Source organism: Erpetoichthys calabaricus, chromosome 15 (genome assembly GCF_900747795.2).
Source record: "Erpetoichthys calabaricus chromosome 15, fErpCal1.3, whole genome shotgun sequence".
Classification (NCBI taxonomy): domain Eukaryota; kingdom Metazoa; phylum Chordata; class Cladistia; order Polypteriformes; family Polypteridae; genus Erpetoichthys; species Erpetoichthys calabaricus.
Window position 1 is genome coordinate 48,589,620 of NC_041408.2, and position 22,016 is coordinate 48,611,635.

The 22,016-nt window shown below is 36.8% G+C and overlaps 1 protein-coding gene across 3 annotated transcripts in view; it reads left to right on the forward strand.

Annotated features, from left to right (window-relative positions):
• Positions 1 to 6,451: 6,451 nt before the first annotated feature.
• Positions 6,452 to 22,016, forward strand: part of efemp1 (EGF containing fibulin extracellular matrix protein 1) — a 145,553-nt gene continuing 129,988 nt past the window's right edge. The window contains exons 1-4 of one of the 3 annotated variants that reach the window (XM_051919623.1): positions 6,452 to 6,708; positions 7,378 to 7,465; positions 8,205 to 8,253; positions 14,574 to 14,789. In XM_051919623.1, the coding sequence (XP_051775583.1) occupies positions 7,388 to 7,465; positions 8,205 to 8,253; positions 14,574 to 14,789 (343 nt within the window). In that variant the 5' untranslated portion in view covers positions 6,452 to 6,708; positions 7,378 to 7,387. The remainder of the gene's footprint in view (positions 6,709 to 7,377; positions 7,466 to 8,204; positions 8,254 to 14,573; positions 14,790 to 22,016) is intronic. The other 2 variants (XM_028820153.2, XM_028820151.2) reach the window with 2 other exon arrangements.

Genomic DNA, 22,016 nt, shown 5'->3' on the forward strand with positions numbered 1-22,016 from the left:
CACTCTGCCCTAGAAATAAAAATTTTCTACCATTCTATAATTGCTCTCTATTTCAAGACATTCTCAAGAAGATAACCTTCATTTCAGTTTATCCTAAAGTCCACCATCTCTAATTGTGGACTATGCACAGAGGACACCCTGGATTTAAAATGTTGTTTTACCATGTTTGGCTTAAACATGTATCTCAAGTGCTCATAATAAAAGCAATGTTTCTTATAATAATGATTTAAAAATAAATACATAAGAATCCAAAACTAAATAAAAAGCAGTGTCCCATTGGTGAGGACACAGAGAGGGAAAATGGTCAGGAGAAAAGCATAGGCAGAAACAGGCAGAAGACAAAACCAGAACATCAAGTGAATCAAACCATCAAAATATAGAGCACAAGATGGGAATCAGAAACCAAGCAATGAAAGCACAAATTCAAATACCGGGAGATCAGAAATAATTAAATTGCAAAGACATGGCACAGAAAGAGATTTGGAATCCTAAATTTGGATGCCATAACTTCTTTTTGGATGATCTTTAAACCTATTGACAATTGAGATGTCATCAGCCCTACATTTCCTATGGAATGCTGGGATTGTTCCCATGGATATTGGAGATGCAGACAACACAAAATCATGGCTCTTTTTGTGATTTAAGATGGTGTTGTGGTAAACAAAAGTAAATAATTAGCTTTAAAATTAGGTGTTACATTAGAAAACAGATGGAATCCTTAATCTAGAAACCCCCCAAAGCAATGTATAAATTGTGGCTAGGGATTTTGCAAAGTCAAAGAAAAATAAACAAGAATAACAAGCTTAACAAGAGTATTCAAAAATAATTGCAAAATACTTCTTAAGAAAGAAATCCAAAAGCAAAATGTGTCCAAATTCAAAACTAAAATCAATATCCTAAACAAGAACAAAATAATCAAAAATAACAATTTACAATGCACAAAGGGAATCCAAGAAGATGAGCCAAACAAACACAAGCAGGAAAGCAAATGTCTTGGCAGTGAAATGAGGACTCTTCAGGCTTTATATAGGTCAATGGTGGTCCCCAGGGAGCTCTATTCCCATCAACTAAAAGACAGGGAATATTACACACACAATAACTAACAGAATTAGCATAAAATATACAGTAACACAATTGATAACCAAGCCAATGTTAATTAAAGAACTATACAAAACAAAAAGAAATATAGGGTGAGTCAAAATTATGTCAACATTTGAATGGCGGAAACAATTTATTCACAAAACATACTTGTGTGCAAGATGATTTACAGGAATGTTTCAACCTGTTCGCCATCATCTTCAACACATGTACCATATGTGGCACATAAATTGTCCACAAAAATTGTATATAAGTATATATACTGTGGTGGTCGGCTGGGGTTGTGCCCAGTCGCCATGCCTGGATGGACCAGGAGAGAGACTGTGCCTTCCCAGGACCACTAGAGGGCAGCCGCCCCGCCTGGTATGGGGGCCACGGGGTTCGAGCATAGAAACTCAACCCTATCAGGGCCCGTGGTCACCGCCAGGGGGCACCCGGAGAATTGTGTGGTCTCGGACATCAGCACTTCCGCCACACTCGGAGGTGCTGGTGGAAGGACTACCGGGGACACCCGGAGTGCTTCTGGGTGCTCAGGCAGCACTTCCACCACACCAGGAAGTGCCGCAGGAGGTCAATCAGGGGGCACCTGGAGCATGTCTGAGTGAGAATAAAAGGGGCTGCCTCCCTCTAGTTCTGGAGCTGCAGTTGAGAGGAAGAGGACAGAGCTCGGTAGAGAGGAGAAGGAGGCGGTGCAGGACCGTTGGAGGGCCCTTAAAGAGGGTGTGTGGTTCAGGGGCACCGTGAGCTGTGTGGACTTTGTGTAAATAAACGTGTGCTTTTTGTAGACATTCAGGTGTCTGTCTGTCTGTCTGTGCTCGGGGCTGGCTTCCACAATACATAGCAGTACTATTAGTGTTAACATAATTTTGACTCACCCTGTAAATCCAAAATATGTTCAATCACATTGGAACACCAAGATTTCCTGAAAATTAACAACATATTGCAATGGCATTAACTCTTGCATCAGCAGGGGATGTCATCAGTTCTACGTCAGCAGTAAAATAAGCTGGCAGTTCACGTTCAAACAAGTGACTTCAGCTGCAAGGGAGCCTATAAAAAAGGATGTGTCTGCCAAAGACCCATAATCTTTATTTTATTAGTGCTAGGATAGTCATAGACAGAGTACAAGTTGAACCAGAACAACTGCAAGTAATATACTACAGAACTGTTTGAATATACTCATATGATAACTAGATGTACTTTCTGCACTCCTCGTTTTTGTACATACATTTGTGCTGTCTCAGCAAGATACCATAAAAATATTTTAAAGGATCAAGAGATGAAATGTGCTCAAATATATATAATTGTTGTCAATACCAAAATGACAAACCAATCTTACTTCAAGCCAGAAATGCAGGGCAAGTATCAGAACCTGTTGAACATAAAGAAAGTCAGAATGCATGTAAAGTATTTCTGTCCAAAACATAGATAAATGAGAATCACACGGGCTGGAACTTACAAGTCATGCTGATGATGACATGCATTGCTCACTCCAGTAGAACTCTGATAGTGTTGCCTAGGGAATGGCTGATGCTCCTACAACAAAATTGCAGTGGTGTAAGCAATCCAATATGCTGAGGCAAGAAGACAATAAACATAATTTGTTTTAAAAGATGTCAGACAGAGAAAATCAGATGTCAAAATTAGATGCCTTGGGTATAAAAACCCCATCTTAGTTGCATAGATCACCAAAAAAACACAAAGGGAAAGGCACAAAAAACAATAAAATGTACCAATCATAACAACAATAGTCAGCCACAACAGCCTTGAATGAGCGAGAACCAAGTTCATGTAACAGTTTCAAGAACGAGTTGGAATCTTGCACTCACAAATCCCTCCTTCACTAAACACTTAAAACTTGTCTATTGGATGGCATCTTTGAGATCTTCAAGACTTTTAAGAGATCTTTTTTAACCGCCCATATATGTTCATTATGGATACCTACATAAGGATACATAATACATAAGAATTTCAGCATTGAATTTCATTACAAGGGCTAATCATTGCACATTGCCATTTTAAGGCAAAGCTGCTCAAGCGCTAAATCAATTGGCTTTCAGGTGAAATAGGAAAAACCACAATAACATGGAAAGAATAAGCAAATTACATGCACACACTCTAAAAAGAGAAAAAGGGCTCTTTTTGAATTAAGGTAATTTTAGTAGTTGTAATGAACTATATTAATATGTTTGTTCACCTAACATAATTTTTTGCTTTACTTCAAATTGAAAAACCTTGCTGGCGCTTAATGTAACTTCTTCGATTTAGTCTAAAGCAAAAAATCGCTTTGGAGACTTTGCCAGCTCCAACCCCTGTGATGTCACGTCCGGGCTTGCACCAATGGCAGAAGACCTACATGAGCCCGACCCCTTTGACTTCACTTCCTGTCTCCCCCTTTAAAAGCCTCCACCTTTTCCCTATTCCCTCAGTTCTATTTGGACTTGGTTTTGTGCACATCAGTGCTGTATTATTTTGAAAAGCAACTTTGCAGCCAGGAAACCAAATTATACGGGTGGCTGCCCCAAACCTTTATATGACTCTGCCTCGAGTTTGTGAATATATATATATATATATAATTTAAGTTGGCATTACAGTGAATAGGGCGGCACGGTGGCGCAGTGGGTAGCGCTGCTGCCTCGCAGTTGGGAGATCTGGGGACCTGGGTTCGCTTCCCGGGTCATCCCTGCATGGAGTTTGCATGTTCTCCCCGTGTCTGCGTGGGTTTCCTCCGGGCGCTCCGGTTTCCTCCCACAGTCCAAAGACATGCAGGTTAGGTGGATTGGTGATTCTAAATTGGCCCTAGTGTGTGCTTGGTGTGTGGGTGTGTTTGTGTGTGTCCTGCGGTGGGTTGGCACCCTGCCCAGGATTGGTTCCCTGCCTTGTGCCCTGTGTTGGCTGGGATTGGCTCTAGCAGACCCCCGTGACCCTGTGTTCGGATTCAGCGGGTTGGAAAATGGATGGATGGATGGATTACAGTGAATACAATAATGGACAAAATTTTAATTTGAGTTCATCCATCCATTATCCAACCCACTATATCCTAACTACAGGGTGACGGGGGTCTGCTGTAGCCAATCCCAGCCAACACAGGGCGTAAGGCAGGAAACAAACCCTGGGCAGGGCGCCAGCCCACCACAGTTAATTTGAGTTTTTAAAGAAATTTGGTTTGAGCTAAATACATTTTTTGCTTTTATTCAAGTTTTTGAAAAGGTTAAAACAAACTCAAATGAATTAAGTTTACTCAAATATTTTTTTAAATTTGAAAGAAATCAATTAAATTGCTTGTTACCTTGCAAAGTAATTTATTTAGGTTGATCCAACAAAACATTTTTTACAGTGCAGCACAACCCGAACTGCACACTGGCACCAGCACTGATTACCAGGTAGTTGCTAAACTTTAATGGTGTGTACTGCTCAATTGGGAAAATCTCAAACTAGAAGTGCAAGTGTGGAAAAAAATCAACAACAGGTGGCACTTATTTTAATATGAACAATGACCTTCTCTAAACAGGAAACTTCAGATTGCCCATGCACATGCATCCCTACAAAAGTGTATAGTGAACACTGCAGGGTCAATTGTTCTACCCAGCATATAGACAATTTTACATACTACAAAAAGCAATACCTTTTTGAAAATATGATAGATTCTTTTTAAAAAAATGCTCCAGAACACAAGGCTAATGTTTGTTATAAACATTATATCAAAAAGTTACAATTTTGAAATAATCTTGTTACTTATTATGCACAACGTCTCACTGGGCTGTGCTCCACTGGCACTTAACCTAGAAACGCCACTGAAAGATACAAGATTCCTTAGCAGTATGCACAAGTTACATACTTACATTTACAATTCTCTGCTTAAGTAATTTGATTTATATAGCTCAATAAAGTGTAATCAGGTGTGTGATCTATCTATCTATCTATCTATCTATCTATCTATCTATCTATCTATCTATCTATCTATCTATCTATCTATCTATCATTTATGTAAAAATTAGTTATATGATTTAGCAAGATTATGTTTATTTTTGGTTTTATATACAACAGGGAAAATAAGCATAAGGTTCAATTATGTTTATTATGTTAGGTGAAATCAAACTAGCCATGCTCAAAAGTAATAAAAATAAGTAATGTGGAAAAACACTAACTTTTTGATTTTGAAAAGGAATGCAGATGTTATTTGCTTTTTACAAAGAAATACGTAAAACTGAAGAATTTGAATAAGTGTGGAAGGGGGTAAAAAGGGGTGTTTTGATCTGTTAATAAAGAAATATGAATGGCTAACTTCTGAACTCTATTGTCATACAGTAATGAACTGTAACTGAGAGTTGATGCTCAGGCGTAATATTGGATAAGATAAGGGTTAATCCAAAAATAGGGAGTTGTTCAAATGTTTTTGTTTATATGGCATTTACCACATATATTTAGGTACAAGGCAATTCGGATAATTTAAATACGATAAGCAAATTAAATTGCCTAGTAGAGATGTCGACTTTCGCAGATGTATTTCATAATGATCAAATACATTAACAACCATGGCAAATTAGTTAAAAACAGCAATAATCAAAAGGCACCATATCCTGCCCTTTACCTCGACCATTCAATACAGGTGCATCCTTGCCACGGTTGTCTTTCTCTCGCTTCCTGTTTTCTCTTATTTTAACTCTTAGTTGGTGGTTATAGATGTCCAAAACTAGAGCTTGTTTTTGAATGATGTCTGATCTTTCGGTAGAAAAACTGGAGTAATCAAGACTGACAATCATACCCTACAGGTACAGTAGATGAAGTAATACATTTAGAAAAAACATACGAATGACATACTATTGTTTTCTTGATGGCAATGAGGCAATTATAACGGATGAAACAGAGTTAAACAAAAAGTCCCTCAACTAAAAACTAAACTGCAGTCACCACCACCGAATCTGTTTACTGTAGAAACATTTATTTCACAAGCGTCATCTTACGAAGAGACTGATCTAGTTATACAAATAATACCCCTAGTCTGTTGTGCAACACAGTAATATTACATACCTACAAAAATGTAGAGTTTTAAGTGCAGTACTGCGTTCTTGAGCCGTCGATGTGATTCACCTTATCCAGGTTAAAAACATCCGTGTTCACGGTACACTTAAAGGCTTAATAACATCAGACACTTTCCAGTTTTTAGGATCACATAAAAAATTAAATTGGACTTTATTAGGTCTTTTCCTAAAATAAATGTTCCTTTCTAGATAAGTTTGCACTTTTTCTGAGTTCTTTCGTTGTAAAAGTTATGTTCCTTGTTATTCGGCCTGTAGAGGGCGATCCTGCTTACGTTTTAACGAGAGGCCCGAACGCTGTAAATTCATTCAGGTTCAAAGATGACACAAGTGATCCTCGCGTGTAACCTGCAGGGAGCGCCGCCCCCCGCATACCAGAGAAACCGCATGTTCGCCGCGATTGTAGTGGGTAATAAGCCTTGAAATTAAAGCGCACATCAGTGTATTGCTGTGCCGAGACGAGAGGTGCGGAACCAAGGCAGCAAGCACTCTTATTCCAGTGCCTTCTGAGACGGCAGCGGGACAGACTGGCGCTTGGAATAAGGCGGCATTAATAAAGTGTGTCGTGCAGGTATTGGTGTTTACGTTTGTTACTTCAGTATAAGGGGGGCGTGCGGTGCAGCGGCGGGCTCGAGCCGCGCTCTCACACGCAGACCGATCAGACACTTACTGAATTGTCTTAAGAGCTTGAGCAGATCAACAATGCTTAGTGCTGTTATATTTCGGGCAATGGGAGCACATGTCTTGGAGAGGATCAGTGGGGTGCTTATACATCTCGTTGTGTGTAAGTGTATCGTTGAGAGTAACATAAAGAAACTACGGAATTATGCCGAGAAAAACGTTGGAGCATCAAGAGCAACACTCGGGTCATTCCGTTTTATTGAGCTGTAATCCAACGTCTTCGTTTTCCTTCAAATTGTATATTATTGTTTATGCTTCTTTTATTATCCCCTTGCATTCCTGCTTCTCTGCTTTCTTTTAATTCCTTCCTACATTTTCTTGCGTATTTATTCATTAAATTACATATTGTCAATAAAAGAGTATTTCGAGCTCAAAAGGCAGCCGTTCTCATAAAACCAGCCAATCAGCAGAGAGGCAGCCTAATACTAAAAGTCCACTAGCGCAGACCAGCCACTCTTAAATGCCGTGTATTTGTTTTCACTTGCTTACCTTGGATCCTAATTCATTGCCTTCAAATGTGGTTATCTATAAACCAATGATATTTTTTCCTTTTTATTAGAATTGCAGAAATGAAGACATACATAATCTTTAGTGTGATTCTGAGATGTGTTTTCTCACAAGAAGGAGATGAATCCATCACATATACAGTGAGTCGCCTTAAAAAATAAAAGTATGTCACTGGTGTGAACAATGGGGTGATGTTTAAAGATTAATATTGTTTTGTGAAGTTTTCACTTCACTCACATTTATAGTGTACCATACACTGAAGTGTTTATTTTTGATTGACTGTTATGGTATGAATGTGCGGATGAGTGACCATAATTGCAAAGATGTATTGGTAATTAGTTTTAGTTTAATTACAGAGCTGGTCTCAGACTTCTCCACCACCTTGCACTGGATAAGTAGATTAAGAAAATGGATGGATGGTTGGAAGGATGGATATATAGCTCATGTTATGTAATTTGCTGGCATTACATCTGTGCCTTATCATTCTTTGTGATAAGAATTAAGTATTAATTAAGAATTATTTATTATGCTATCATTTAATAATACAAGACATTTGACAGTGGCAGTAGTTTAGACACTTTGAATAAAGGCGGCTTTCCATTAAATTTGATGTGTCCTACAATTTAAATTATGCAGTTCATAAAAATATTTGTTTCAAAATAATTTTTAATAATATTTTGAATACTACACTATGTACTTTTACAGAAAAATGAATAACAAATATGAAGAGATAGCAATTCATAGAGATTTATTGAGTTTTTATTTTTATCACTTTTATTTCTAAATTAATTCACATTAGCCATATTTATTGAGACAGGCAGTGTGGTAATAATATACAAAAACTGTGTTTTATTTTTTTGTTCTTTTGAAAATAAACAGCAGTGCACTGATGGGTATGAATATGATCCAGTCAGACAGCAATGTAAAGGTAAGGCAACAAAAATATGCATTGTAGCATAACTATATTACTTAAAAATAATTACTAAGTATTTTTTTATTGTTAATTAGAAATGTTATATGACAAAAAGAGGTAATAGAAAACATTTTAAAATATTTGATATTTAATATCTTTTGCCTTACATGAACTGTCAGTGTTTGTCCTACAACTTTCTTTGTATCCTTGTATGTCTCAGCCTGTCATGTTTGGTGCTTCAACACTTGATCACGTTCCTGTAAAGTCTTTTTCTCAGACTATTGTCATTTTGAGGTACATTTCCTGCTTCCTGTCTGCTTTTTGACTACCACCAATGGTAGATGGACCACCATTATCCACTGTGAAAACATATTTTCTTGCAAATACTTCCTGTATTTGAAGGCAACTCTTAGCATTACTCCTACACCTTTCCTTGGTATCCTCATCTGTGTCAACCTCTATTGACTGGTGGTTCCTGTGTCAATCGCAAAGTAACAGTGACCAATCAACCCAAAGCCAAACTGATCAATCAAATTGCTTGGAGGGACTGGACACACACACACAAACATACACATACACAGAGTAGTGTTTTATTATATAGTCAATTTATTCTAAAATAATTACATTTCTAATAGAAAACATGCAAAAAGTGTGTCAAAAAAAGAACTGGGGCCTCATGCATAACGGCGTGCATAGAATTTGCACTATAACATGATGTAAGCACAAAAGCAGAAATGTGCTTACGCACAAAAAAATCCAGATGCATAAATCTGTGCAATCGCCAATTTCCAGGTTCTTCCGCTCCATCCCAGTAAGTAATGCATGTGCACGCGCCTTCTGTCCCGCTTCAACTCCTTCCAGAATTACGCCTCTTTGAATATGCAAATCAATATAAATAGCCCTTAAGCTCAGCCTTCTATGAAAAGGCAATGGCAAAAGCAAGAGGGAAAATAGAAGAATTTCAGCGAGTACCAAGTGGAGGCAAAGAAAAACGTATTATTTGTTGGTTTAAACAGTGGTGTAAACAACAAAAGGAAGTTGCTTGATTGACATAGAGTGTCAGAGAAACTCGAAAGCTCAAGTTCACAAAGTCACACAGTGCCCAAAATAAAAAAGAAGTTGTCATATATCAAAGTCGCTTTGAAAAGGTGAGTCGTAGCCCACTTTAATCACGTAGTTTATTTTGTCATTAAAGTAGAACATCATAAACTTCATCTTAGAATCGTTTAGTTTACTAGTAACTAAAGTAGCACGTTAAATTCTTTTTTTTGTATTTGATCTTCTATGTGCTCTATGCGTGTGAATCACTACGTGCTTCCAGGCTTTCTCTTCCTCCGACAGGACACAGAATCCATTACATTCATGATATTACAGCTCTTTGAATAATTAAAATACTGAGATGTATACATGATATCATTTTCATGATGATAGTAGTTAAAGCATGTTATTAAACATGGGAACACGGTGGTGCAGTGATTGTTCATGTCACATGCAAGATGCTTGCTGCGCCATGTGCGACCTTCGATGAAACAGTTTATTACAGAAGTACTGTCTCTTTCAAAAGTACTAACCCCCAATTCCTGTCTTTACTTTTCTTTCTCCAAATACCCAATCGCCACACAATCAGCTCTGTAATAGACATTAAGCCATCTGTAAGCTTATAACGCCGATTCTTCAAAACTTTTAAGGAACATTGAAATATCTTCGTAGTAGGTGTTTAATTATTCTATCCATCTGTCATTCCAGTGTCGCGCCAGCACCAGCAAGAATACAGCGCGAGGCAGGAACAATCTGTGAACGGGGCACTAGCGGCTCGCTTGCGCTGCGGCACCGTGTAGTTAAAGTTTTATCAGTATAATATAATAAACATATTTTGCTGCATTTCATCTTAAAAATGATATCATCATCATATGTAAATACGGGCTTTATAAAGTGGCTCAGTTTGTGCAATATTATAACTGTATCGCAAGTTTAACAGTGAGCTAATTGTACTTATAAGTACAGACAGTTCTACAAGGAGCACTTGATGGACTGATTGAGTGCGTTTAGAGTTCTTGGGATGAAACTGTTTCTGAACAGCGAGGTCAGTACAGGAAAGACCCTGAAAAATTTGTCGGATGAGGGCAGTTCAAATACCGAATGGCTGAGGCAGCGTGTGCTTGATGCTGTATACCAATAATTCTCTTTCCGATCAGATGCTGTACAGCTGTGATTCACACTCAGATACAATGATATAATTACTTCGAGTGGTACAGTGAGAGTAATATGGAAAAAGTTGATCCGATGTGGCAACACCTAACGTGAGCAACTGAAAGAAGAAGAAGAAGGTGCAGTAAGAGTAACAACGCTAAAGCAGTTATGTTATTTGGAATAGTTTGACCATTCTGTGTACCATTATATTGTTACAGGTTAATTACAATCAGATGCATTAAACTAGTAAACAATATGCGGTTAATTTCAGTGTATTTATAAAGCCGCGTCAGGGATGTGAATCTAAAAAAGAATGGGTAACCACACAGGAACAGTAGCACTGCTTTGACACTGGGTGCTGCCAGTCTGCAAAACCGAGCAGAGAACTTGTGTACGACAGGGTATGAGCTACTGTGGAAATGTGCGTGGCTTTACATCAAGTTTAGGTTTTATACATCGCGATTTGAATGTGGAAACGTTGTTACGCAACATTTTTGTGTGTACGCACCGTTTATACATGAGGCCCCTGAAGCCTACTTCATATTGAATTCATTGAGAATGAAAAATCCCTGGAAATAGTTAGGTTAAATTTACATAACTGCAGCAACAACAACAATAATAATAATCCATATTTACAGAACATATTTCAGTCTGTTACAAAACAAAGTGATTCAAATAAACAATGAACCAGTTAATTTCACTGTATATTCATAAAACTGAAATATAAAACCTTTTTCATCTCCTTATTTTTATCAATACTCTCAAAAACATTAACCAGTCTTACATACAACATCCTTATGAAGTGCTCAAACTACCTTCCATGGCTTTTCCTAATGTAGAACAATAGTGGCACTTCTCTGAGGTCCTTCTCTTAGAAGAACAAGCTATTCAACCCTGAGGAATCTCATTTTGGCTAAATGTAAATAAAATCTCATTGCTTTGATCACTACCGAAATCTTGTGACCATACTTGCATTAGAAAGTGGGCCACTTGTTCTATACTCTTAAGCGGACGTAGCCACCAGTGTGAGGATCAAATGAGACATACCAAAGGTCCCAGAATATACTCTTACAGTCCCTAATGCTATACATAGTAATAAGCCTTATTTAGGGCTATAAAACACATTATCTTATGTTTGCTTCTCCTCAATCCGAGGTTTGACTGTGTATTTTAGTGTTTTTTTTCCAGCACCCTGATTTAGATCTGCTTGAAAGGTGTGTGAAGTGTGTGATTTCTGGGCAACTGGAACATACCCTCTAGTTCCCAGACATCCGTTCAGCAGTAACCAAGACACTCCCACCAGTATGCAGTGTCTTCAGCATTTATTACCAAATATCCAGCTCCACCTCTTTCTGCAGTTCCTAACTACTACACTGACATATGATGTCTGTCGCTACTTGTTCTGAAAATAACACATTTAGTCATTTTCCTTAGTAATTGTCCATTTTTCTTCAGCTTTCTCATCTGGGTGAAGTCCAGTCCTGACCCTTCTAATGTTTTTTTAGGATCTGAAATGTACAACGTATATGTAATCTCTCACGAGACTTTTCTCATCCCAAGGCCTTCACTTAGGCTACTGTCACAGTAGCTATACCAAAGATTCAAATATCCAGACATTCTCATACTGATACTGCATGGAAGGCTTTGATTTTTCACTTGATGACTTTGCTTATAGCTGGTGTCCATCCATAGGTGTTAGGATTGTCTTAAGTATAATAACCAACCACATTTCAGTTATAGAGTTTGCAAACACATACTCTGCTGAGGTCTTAAATTAATACTGCACCCAAAAATAGTATTTTTTAATGTTATTTACCCCATGTGATTGCAGAATTTTTTTATAATCTAATGGTTTAATGTAGAGCAGAGCTAACAAAGTTTATGCTTCAATGGAGGGAGGAAGTGACAAATGCTGCACAACAGTAAACAATATCAAAAATGTCCATGAAAATAAATGTCACGTTACTCATGTAGCATACAGTAATCTATTCCAAGTCATCCAGTCCTATACTCAAAATGTACAAAATGTATATATTTTTTTAAAAAAACATTGTTAAATTGATTCCTCTAATAAAATGAAAGTAGCTCACAACCGGAAAGCCCTTTCACACAGGGTCGCAGTTTTGAATTGAAGACCAAACTCTCTCCCGATACATTGCCCAAGAGTCCTGTCTTCTATTCAGAGCTTTGAGCCAAACACCGTACACCAGCATAATTTAAATATCAGTGTCAAATCTGTGATTTTTGGTGCTCTCTATTCTAATTGTCTGAGGCATGTTTTCTATGATATGCTTGTGAACAGTGTTGGGGCCATCCTACAATAAATTCTTTCTATGTGAGCTTCTTTTCTATCATGCAGCAAGTATATTTACAACACCATTAACAGATAATATAGAAATAATTGTCAATGCCAATGTCAATTTATTTATATAGCACATTTAAAACAAAATATAGTAATGCTGTGGCCAAAGTGCTTTATAATAATGGAATAAAAGAAAAACAAAACAATTAACATAAAACATGAATAGAAATAAAATATATGAACATAAAATAAAATACATAATAAATAGAAGTAATGTTATATACATAAAAAATAGAAGTAATGTTATATAATCACAAAGAGGAAACCATCAGTATTACTGAAGGTCACGGAATGCAAGTGAATAGAAATAAGTCTTTAGTCTTGTTTTGAACAGTTCAATTGTAGACGACTCCTTTATATGATGAGGTAAAGAGTTCCACAGGCAAGGAGCAGCAGCTGCAAAAGCCCTGTCCCCATTGGTTTTACACTTGGTACGAGGGACAACCAGAGACAGCTGACCAGAAGATCTAAGCACTCTAGATAGCTGATGTAAAACACACAGTTCAGATAAATAGGCAGGAGCAAGCTCATGTAAAGATATAAAAACTAGCAGCAAGATTTTAAAATCAATTCGAAAACTGACAGGCAGCCAGTGTAAAGAAGCTAAAATAGGAGAAACAAATTGTATCAAATGATGCAACTGAAGCTTCAAAAGGATTTTTTTAACATTTATACTGTTAAAACATGTCAGTTCACCATTAATAACATCCAAATTATAATTAAAGATTCCCCATTTTTTAGGTCAATAACTCTGCAATTTTTTCTATCAGGATATAAAATTTTGATTTAGAGCATATGTTTTTTATTGCATTTAAGCTTTTACAGTTAAATCTCAAAAGTCTTTTATTTATATTACTTTTTCCTTGTGACTTATTGCACTTTTACATGTGAGAAACATTGCCATATTGTAAAAAAATGAATAATGAGAAGCAGTAAAATTATCAAATGTACAGAACACAGTAAAATTCTTACCTACATGTGTGACCAAAATGCTTCCTGGCAATAAAATTTAAAATAACTTGCTAAATATAGTCAGTCAGTCAGTCATTGTCCAACCCGCTATATCCTAACACAGGGTCACGGGGGTCTGCTGGAGCCAATCCCAGCCAGCACACGGTGCAAGGCAGGAACAAAACCCGGGCAGGGTGCCAGCCCACCGCAGGGCACACACACACACACGCACACCCACACACCAAGCACACACTAGGGACAATTTAGGATCACCAGTGCACCTAACCTGCATGTCTTTGGATTGTGGGAGGAAACCGGAGCACCTGGAGGAAACCCACGCAGACACGGGGAAAACATCCATACTCCACACAGGGAGGACCCGGGAAGCGAACCCAGGTCTCCTTAGTGCAAGGTGGCAGTGCTACCACTGTGCCAGTATTATTTATCTCTAGAATTATTATTTCACTTTTCATTAAGCTTGCCAGTATCACTGAACATAAATATTATGCAAAAATTAATCTGAACATCATTTTAATCTTTAATGAAGAGCGTCCTACACTTGATATCTAAGTTTAAAAAAATAGGTGCAAATACATAACACCAAAATAATAACCACTTTTAAAACCTTTTTTGTTACATGAATGACATCAAAGCAAATCTCTTGTTGTTTTTTCAAATTATTTTTTTGATATCCACAAATGTGGTCACCTTATGTTAATTCCATGTATTGGATTGGTCTGATGATACAGAATATGGATTTGTGAATTCTAGTTATATTTTATCTATTTTACTTGCATAGAAATCTAAATTTTAATTGTTTTCTTAATTTCAGACATTGATGAATGTGGCATATTTGTGGATTCTTGCAAAGGAGGATTGAAGTGCTATAACCATTATGGTGGATATCTCTGCCTCCCAAAAACAGCAAACATAATTGTGTCACCACCACCAGCACCTGCAGACACTACCACTACAAGGAACCCAAACTTACCAAGGCCTGTGCCATGCGCAGTAGGGTTTGCTCTAGATGAACAGAACAAGTGCCAAGGTAGGTCTCATAGTGTTAATCTCAATATAGCAGCATTTTGCTTTGAAGCTATGGAACCGAATCAGAGACTTGACATGTAAGCTATCATTCAATAAATAGTTATGCTGTTTGTGCAGTGATAATGCAGTTGAAGATCTAGACTGAGAGGGCAGAACAATTTGTCTTTAGAGAAGAGAAAAGCTTGTAAATATCTCGCCTGAAGAAGAGGCCTGAGTTGCCTCAAAAGCTTGCATATTGTAATCTTTTTAGTTAGCCAATAAAAGGTGTCATTTTGCTTGGCTTTTCTCTACATTCATAATGGCTAACACGGTACAACACTATAGTTCTTTAGAAAAGGAAATAAAGTAGGTGAAGAATTTTGTCCCTTAATATCTAGCAGTTATTTTTTTAACAAAGTTAATCCTTGAAGTATAATGGTGAAATTGTAATATACTGTATTAATAAATGTTTAGTGTGTTACCCTAAATCCTGTCAAACATAGTATATTCATATCTTGAATATTTTGTTTTTTTTCTCCTACAATGAACAGGTTTTATGGTTTTCTGTTTAATGTATCTACAGTATGTTTATGAGTGAATGTTATTTCATGATTAGTTTTAGTTTTTAATAAAATAATAATAGTTAATTCTAGAATTAAAATGTATAATAAATTTGTTTACACACCATTTCAGCTATCAGATCTATGGGTACAATAAAGGTTAAGTAGTGAGGAGTTTGTGGCAAATGTTTGGGATCCTGATAGAATAGAAAGTAACATCGGATTAAGAAAGTAATACTTTTAGTCTTCAGATCAATATCTTTGCTTGTGCCTAAGTATGTCCTTTTGCTGATGCTAAAGTTCTGAATCTAATTTCTGGTAAAGAGCACAATCTTGCATACTATACATGCCAAATAAAATAACTTATGATACTTATGACTTATGTTTTGTCACTTTTTAAGCAAGATATAATAAATTGATATTTGCGTGTTTTGCAAGAAAGACGAGACAGAGACAATTGGAGTTGTTGTTGAATGTTTGTAGAGTTGTATGTTGTTAGTTGGTGTTAGAATGTCCCAAAAGTGAAGGTCAAAACTATATATACAAATCTCCCCAAAACCAAAAACACAGTTTTTCAAATAAAAGTATTGAACAGTGATTAAATAAACAAAACTATAGAATACTGAATCAAAATTAACAAAAAAATGGATAGATTGTTTATTTCCATTTTTAAAAATAAACTAATTTTAAAAAGGTAAGACATAAAGAAAATGTGTCAATTAATAAAGTGAAATCAAATGCCTAAATACAAAGTCAGAATTCAAAAAGGTCAAATAACATCCAAATTTTGAAGAGTAAAAATTAGTTGCAAAAATCCAACCAGAACTACTAAGACAAAAACCCAGGAAATGAGCCATAAGTCAAACCAGTAAATTCTTGCTTAACAAGATATGGCTAATTTAAAAAATACTTAATTAACCAATTCTGAGAGATGTGGGCCACCTGTTTGGACCCCACAGCACATGATTCAAGGGACCTTAATGAATAGCCCTAAGAAACCGATGATTGTATTGTTGAAGCAATTTTGTCAACATGTTCTGCAGAATACATATATACACTACTTGTAAAATCTTAATTTATAAGCATCTTTTACTGGTAAATGTGAATTACTCTGAAAGTCAAAACATAAAAGCTATTTTTTAAGGTTGTATTTCAGTTTCCTTTATAATAAAGAATTAAGAAAGTAAAGTCTTATTTAAGGTGTATTTCTTTCATGTAATTAATAGTGTCAGGCTCAAACTTGCTGAAACCACCTTGAAATCCTATCATATCTCAATGCAATGCTTTAAAAATGGTTCCTGTCAGATCTTTGTTGGGGGACAGTGATCTGGCACCCTTCCAAACACTCCTAGTTGCATGAGACTTCACGAGGCAAATCAGCATGGGCTATATGTAGAAATCTAGGGGGATGAACCATGTTGTAAAAAATGGACAGACACAAAAGTAAAACTACACCAAGCAGATTATAAATAATTTTCTCAACAATCAAAGTTAGGAATAAAATCCAAAATAGAGGCAGATGGACAAAAACAAGCAAATGTAGACAAAACATGATTCCTTGTCAAGATTCAAAAGTGCTTGGTAAAAAGCCCACACACAAAAAAGAAAACCTAAAACCTTAATATAGTTCTAAATATTCTTTACAGAGGTATTGAGGTATTTTGCTGAAGCACTCCCTTTGGGGTATGATTCCTCATTTTCCCTTCATCTTCTATCAAGTACCTGCCACATAATTTACATTAAGTATATAGATTCTTAAGTGTCTGTGTATTAGAACACTACCATAATAAATTAAGAATGGGAAATAAAATGGGACAGAGCTAGTATTATGACATGCATGGTGCCAAGGATTATTGTGGGCATAGAAAAATAAGCAAGAGATGATCAGATGTAGGCGGCACGGTAGCGCAGTGGTAGCGCTGCTGCCTCGCAGTAAGGAGGCCTGGTTTCGCTTCCCAGGTCCTCCCTGCATGGAGTTTGCATGTTCTCCCCGTGTCTGCGTGGGTTTCCTCCGGGTGCTACAGTTTCCTCCCACAGTCCAAAGACATGCAGGTTAGGTGCATTGGCGATCCTAAATTGTCCCTAGTGTGTGCATGGTGTGTGTGTGTGTGTTTCCTGTGGTGGGCTTGCGCCTTGCCTGGGATTTGTTCCTGCCTTGTGGCTTGTGTTGGCCGGGATTGGCTCCAGCAGACCCCCGTGACCCTGTGTTAGGATATAGCAGGTTGGAGAATGACTGACTGACTGATCAAATGTAAGAAAAATCGTAACAGTATCAAATGGAGCAAAACAAAGTCAAAAATACTGAAGAGAGGTTAAACACGAATACCACAACCTAATTCTAGGGCCTACTTAAATGTAAAGTTGACTAGAGAGATGTGAAGACTTGACCATCTATTGGCATCTTGTTCAGTACTTTCCATTAAACTACCAAAGCTGTGTTTAAAGAAATCTGTAAGCATTTTGTAACTGTAATTCTCAAATATTGGAGCTATTCTGAAAGACTCATTGGATAGACATCTAATATACTGTTAAGTGCTAACAAGTTACTGGGAAAACATGTTTTTTCCTAATTCATTTTAAATTAATAGATTTTGTAAAGGTCATTTAGTACATTTAATAAGATCAGCAGTGATGCAGTTTTGTCAGGGATATACATAACTATATTGTTCACACAGATAGATATTTTTATACCAATCATTCCCTACTAATTACTTTTATTTCAGAATTTTCCCAAAGACAAAGAGCCAGTGGTTCCATTGCAATTGTAAATAGCATTGGACACAGTGAACAGAATTGTTGTGCTTCACATTCATATATGAAATAATCTGAGTTTATGCGGTTTACCCACCCAATCGAGGTGATAACTTCTGGATCACACAGATGTTTGCACAAAAATCAAAGGGATATCCCCATTCTACTGTAACAAAAGCTTTTTTTTTGCATCTAGAGACACTTAAAACCTCTGGGAGTTCGGTTACTGAGGGAGTATATTGTATGTCCAATAAGCACTGCACATTTGATGATAGCTCTTATGATGCAATCATAAAGAGAATTGTTTTCAATTCTTTTTACTAGAACTTTGGCCAATACCTTGACATCATTATTCAGCAGTGAGACTGGTCTTATCTATATGATGCACATTCCAAAAGGTCTTTATTTTTCATTGAAAAGAAAGTGATTGATACTAAGGTATTGTGTGGCATTAAAAGTGTTCTCTTTTGCTTCTTCAAACATGGCTAGCATTAAAAGAGCAAGATTTGTAAAATTCTACTGGATAACAATCTGGATGTATAGCCTTCCCACTTTGTAAGGAATTTAAAACATCCTGAATTTAAATAAACCTTAGTGGTTTGTAAAGGTCCACTGCAAGCAGTATTCTATTCTAATTCTTTTTTTAGCAAGGACAATATTAATATGAACTTCTACTTCATTACAGTCTGATAAGTATAAAGACTTGTAATATTTGTTGACTATGTTGGTCATTGCTTTATGCTCATTAAGTTTAGTTTTATATATATATATATATATATATATATATATATATATATATATATATATATATATATATATATATATATATATACATATATATATATATATACAGTACTGTGCAAAAGTTTTAGGCAAGTGTGAAAAAATGCTGTAAACAAAAAATGCTTTCAGAAATATAAATAATGATTGTTCATTGTTATCAATTTACAAAATGCAAAGTGAGCGAACAAAAGAAAAATCTAAATCAAATCGATATTTGGTGTTACTACCTTTTGCCTTCAAACCAGCATCAATTCTTATAGTACACTTGCACAAAGTCAGGGATTTTGTAGGATTATAGTCAGGTGTATGATCAACCAATTATACCAAACAGGTGCTAATGATCATCAATGTCACACGTAGGTTGAAACACAGTCATTAACTGAAACAGAAACAGCTGTGTAGGAGGCTTAAAACTGGGTGAGGAACAGCCAATGTCTGCTACCAAGGTGAGGTTGTGGAAGACAGTTTCATGTCATGGCAAGATTGAGCACTGCAACAGGACACAAGGTAGTTATACTACATCAGCAAGGTCTCTCCCAGACAAAGATTACAAAGCAGACTGGGGTTTCAAGATGTGCTGTTCAAGCTCTTTTGAAGAAGCACAAAGAAACGGGCAACGTTGAGGATCGTAGACGCAGTGGTCAGCCAAGGAAACTTAGTGCAGCAGATGAAAGACACATCAACCTAATTACCCTTCGAAATCGGAAGATGTCCAGCAGTGCCATCAGCTCAGAACTGGCAGAAACCAGTGGGACCCAGGTACACCCATCTACTGTCCGGAGAAGTCTGGCCAGAAGTGGTCTTCATGGAAGAGTTGCAGCCAAAAAGCCATACCTCCGACTTGGAAACAATGCCAAGCGACTCAAGTCAACTCAAAACTCATCTGTTCAGGAAGGCTTTTAGCTCTACTTGACTTTATTACCTTTCTCTCAGTTTACTTCTCTGTCAAGATGCTCATGTAACCTGTATGTGTGTGTGCTAGACCATCAATTATGTTGTCTGTTTTTTTTTCAGAATTTACTGTCTTAATCTTCTTTATTTATTTATGTGGTTTGTACAATGCTATATACTGTATATTCTGCCGTTCTTTATTATATTCTGTAAGTGCCTTGAGCATGGGAAAGGCACTATATAAATAAAATGTATTATTATTATTATTATTAAGTATGCACGAAAACATAGGAACTGGGGTGCAGAAAAATGGCAGCAGGTGCTCTGGACTGATGAGTCAAAATTTGAAATATTTGGCTGTAGCAGAAGGCAGTTTGTTTGTTGAAGGGCTGGAGAGCGGTACAATAATGAGTGTCTCCTGGCAACAGTGAAGCATGGTGGAGGTTCCTTGAACGTTTGGGGCTGCATTTCTGCAAATGGAGTTGGAGATTTGGTCAGGATTAATGGTGTTCTCAATGCTGAGAAATACAGGCAGATACTTATCCATCATGCAATACCATCAGGGAGGCGTATGATTGGCCCCAAATTTATTCTGCAGCAGGACAATGACCCCAAACATACAGCCAAAGTTATTAAGAACTGTCTTCAGCGTAAAGAAGAACAAGAAGTCCTGGAAGTGATGGTATGGCCCCCACAGAGCCCTGATCTCAACATCATTGAGTGTGTCTGGGATTACATGAAGAGACAGAAGGATGTGAGGAAGCCTACATCCACAGAAGATCTGTGGTTAGTTCTCCAAGATGTTTGGAACAACCTACCAGCCGAGTTCCTTCAAAAACCGTGTACAAGTGAACCTAGAAGAATTGATGCTGTTTTGAAGGCAAAGTGTGGTCACACCAAATATTGATTTGATTTAGATTTCTCTTTTGTTCATTCACTGCATTTTGTTGATTGATGAAAATAAATGATTAACACTTCCATTTTTGAAAGCATTCTTTGTTTTCAGCATTTTTTCACACCTGCCTAAAACTTTTGCACAGTATTGTATATATATATTTATATCTCTCTATTATAGTAAAAAAATCCTGGGATGAGACGTGACTTTTTCAGAAAGATACTTTCACGTCCCACGAGATGAGACGTTGTGCCAAGAGATTTAACCAGGCCTGGGGCCAGAAATAAAAGACAAAGAGTAGATAACAAAGTAGAACGTCGTAAAGATACACATGCAGAGGAGGTTAGAAATAATGAAAGTACTAAAATTTGAAAGTCTCAAAAAAATGAAAGTAAAGATCTCATTAGCGCAAACAAACGGAAAATATTACTTGGTGAAATAACAGAACAGTGAAAAGAGATTGAATATATTGTTTGGATTTAAACTTTAAGTGGGAGACTTGTAAATTGTCTAATTCGTGTTGCCATCATGGAAAAGTAGTGTTTCTTCCCAATGAAGAGGCGTATTCACTGAATCAAAAGATTTGTGGTTTGGTGAAAGCGAAATCCACATATGCAAGCGGCAGAGACGTGAAGTGGCTGGCGCGAAGTGCAGGCTGGGTGGGTTGGTGAGCGAAGCGAGCAGGGGGCACAGCCCCCTAGTATTTTATATATATTTAATCTCTGCTATTCTGTACTACATTTCTTTTTTATGTATCTGTTGATCTAAAATCTTGTTTACTTTTTCTGCATGCTCGTAACAAGAGTCCTGTGAATTGAAGATTAACTGCTCTGCTTCTCCTGTAGTCAAAAGATTAAATTTTGTTTGTAGTGACAACCATTTCTATGTGGTCTGTCATTAAGTGAGCATGCATTTTCTTGTCAACTTTGAAAATACCAATGCTAATGTACATCTTGTTTTCAGGTTATTTTTATGCAACATGAATGATATAGTTTGCCCCTTAATATACTGTATGCTTTCAGTACCCTCCAAAGTGTTTCCCCAGATACATTGTGGTTTGCATTGGTCTCCATTACAAAAGTCAATATAATATTTAATAAATTACTTCCTTATAAAGAAAGCCTTCATTGCACGGAATTAAAGGGTTTAGTCACAAACAATAGAGCCTAGTAATATAATTCCATACCCTCAGAAGTAAGTTTTCTTGAAAAGAAGACACATAGGTGAACTTAATCTTTATCCAAATATTTTTGTGACAGCCTTGCCTCCATCCCAATACTGAATGTGGCCACTTGAAATTAATTGATTGGCAGGGTTAGGGTGTCTCAGAATGAAGACTGAAGTGAATAGGGATTGTAGTTTACCAAAA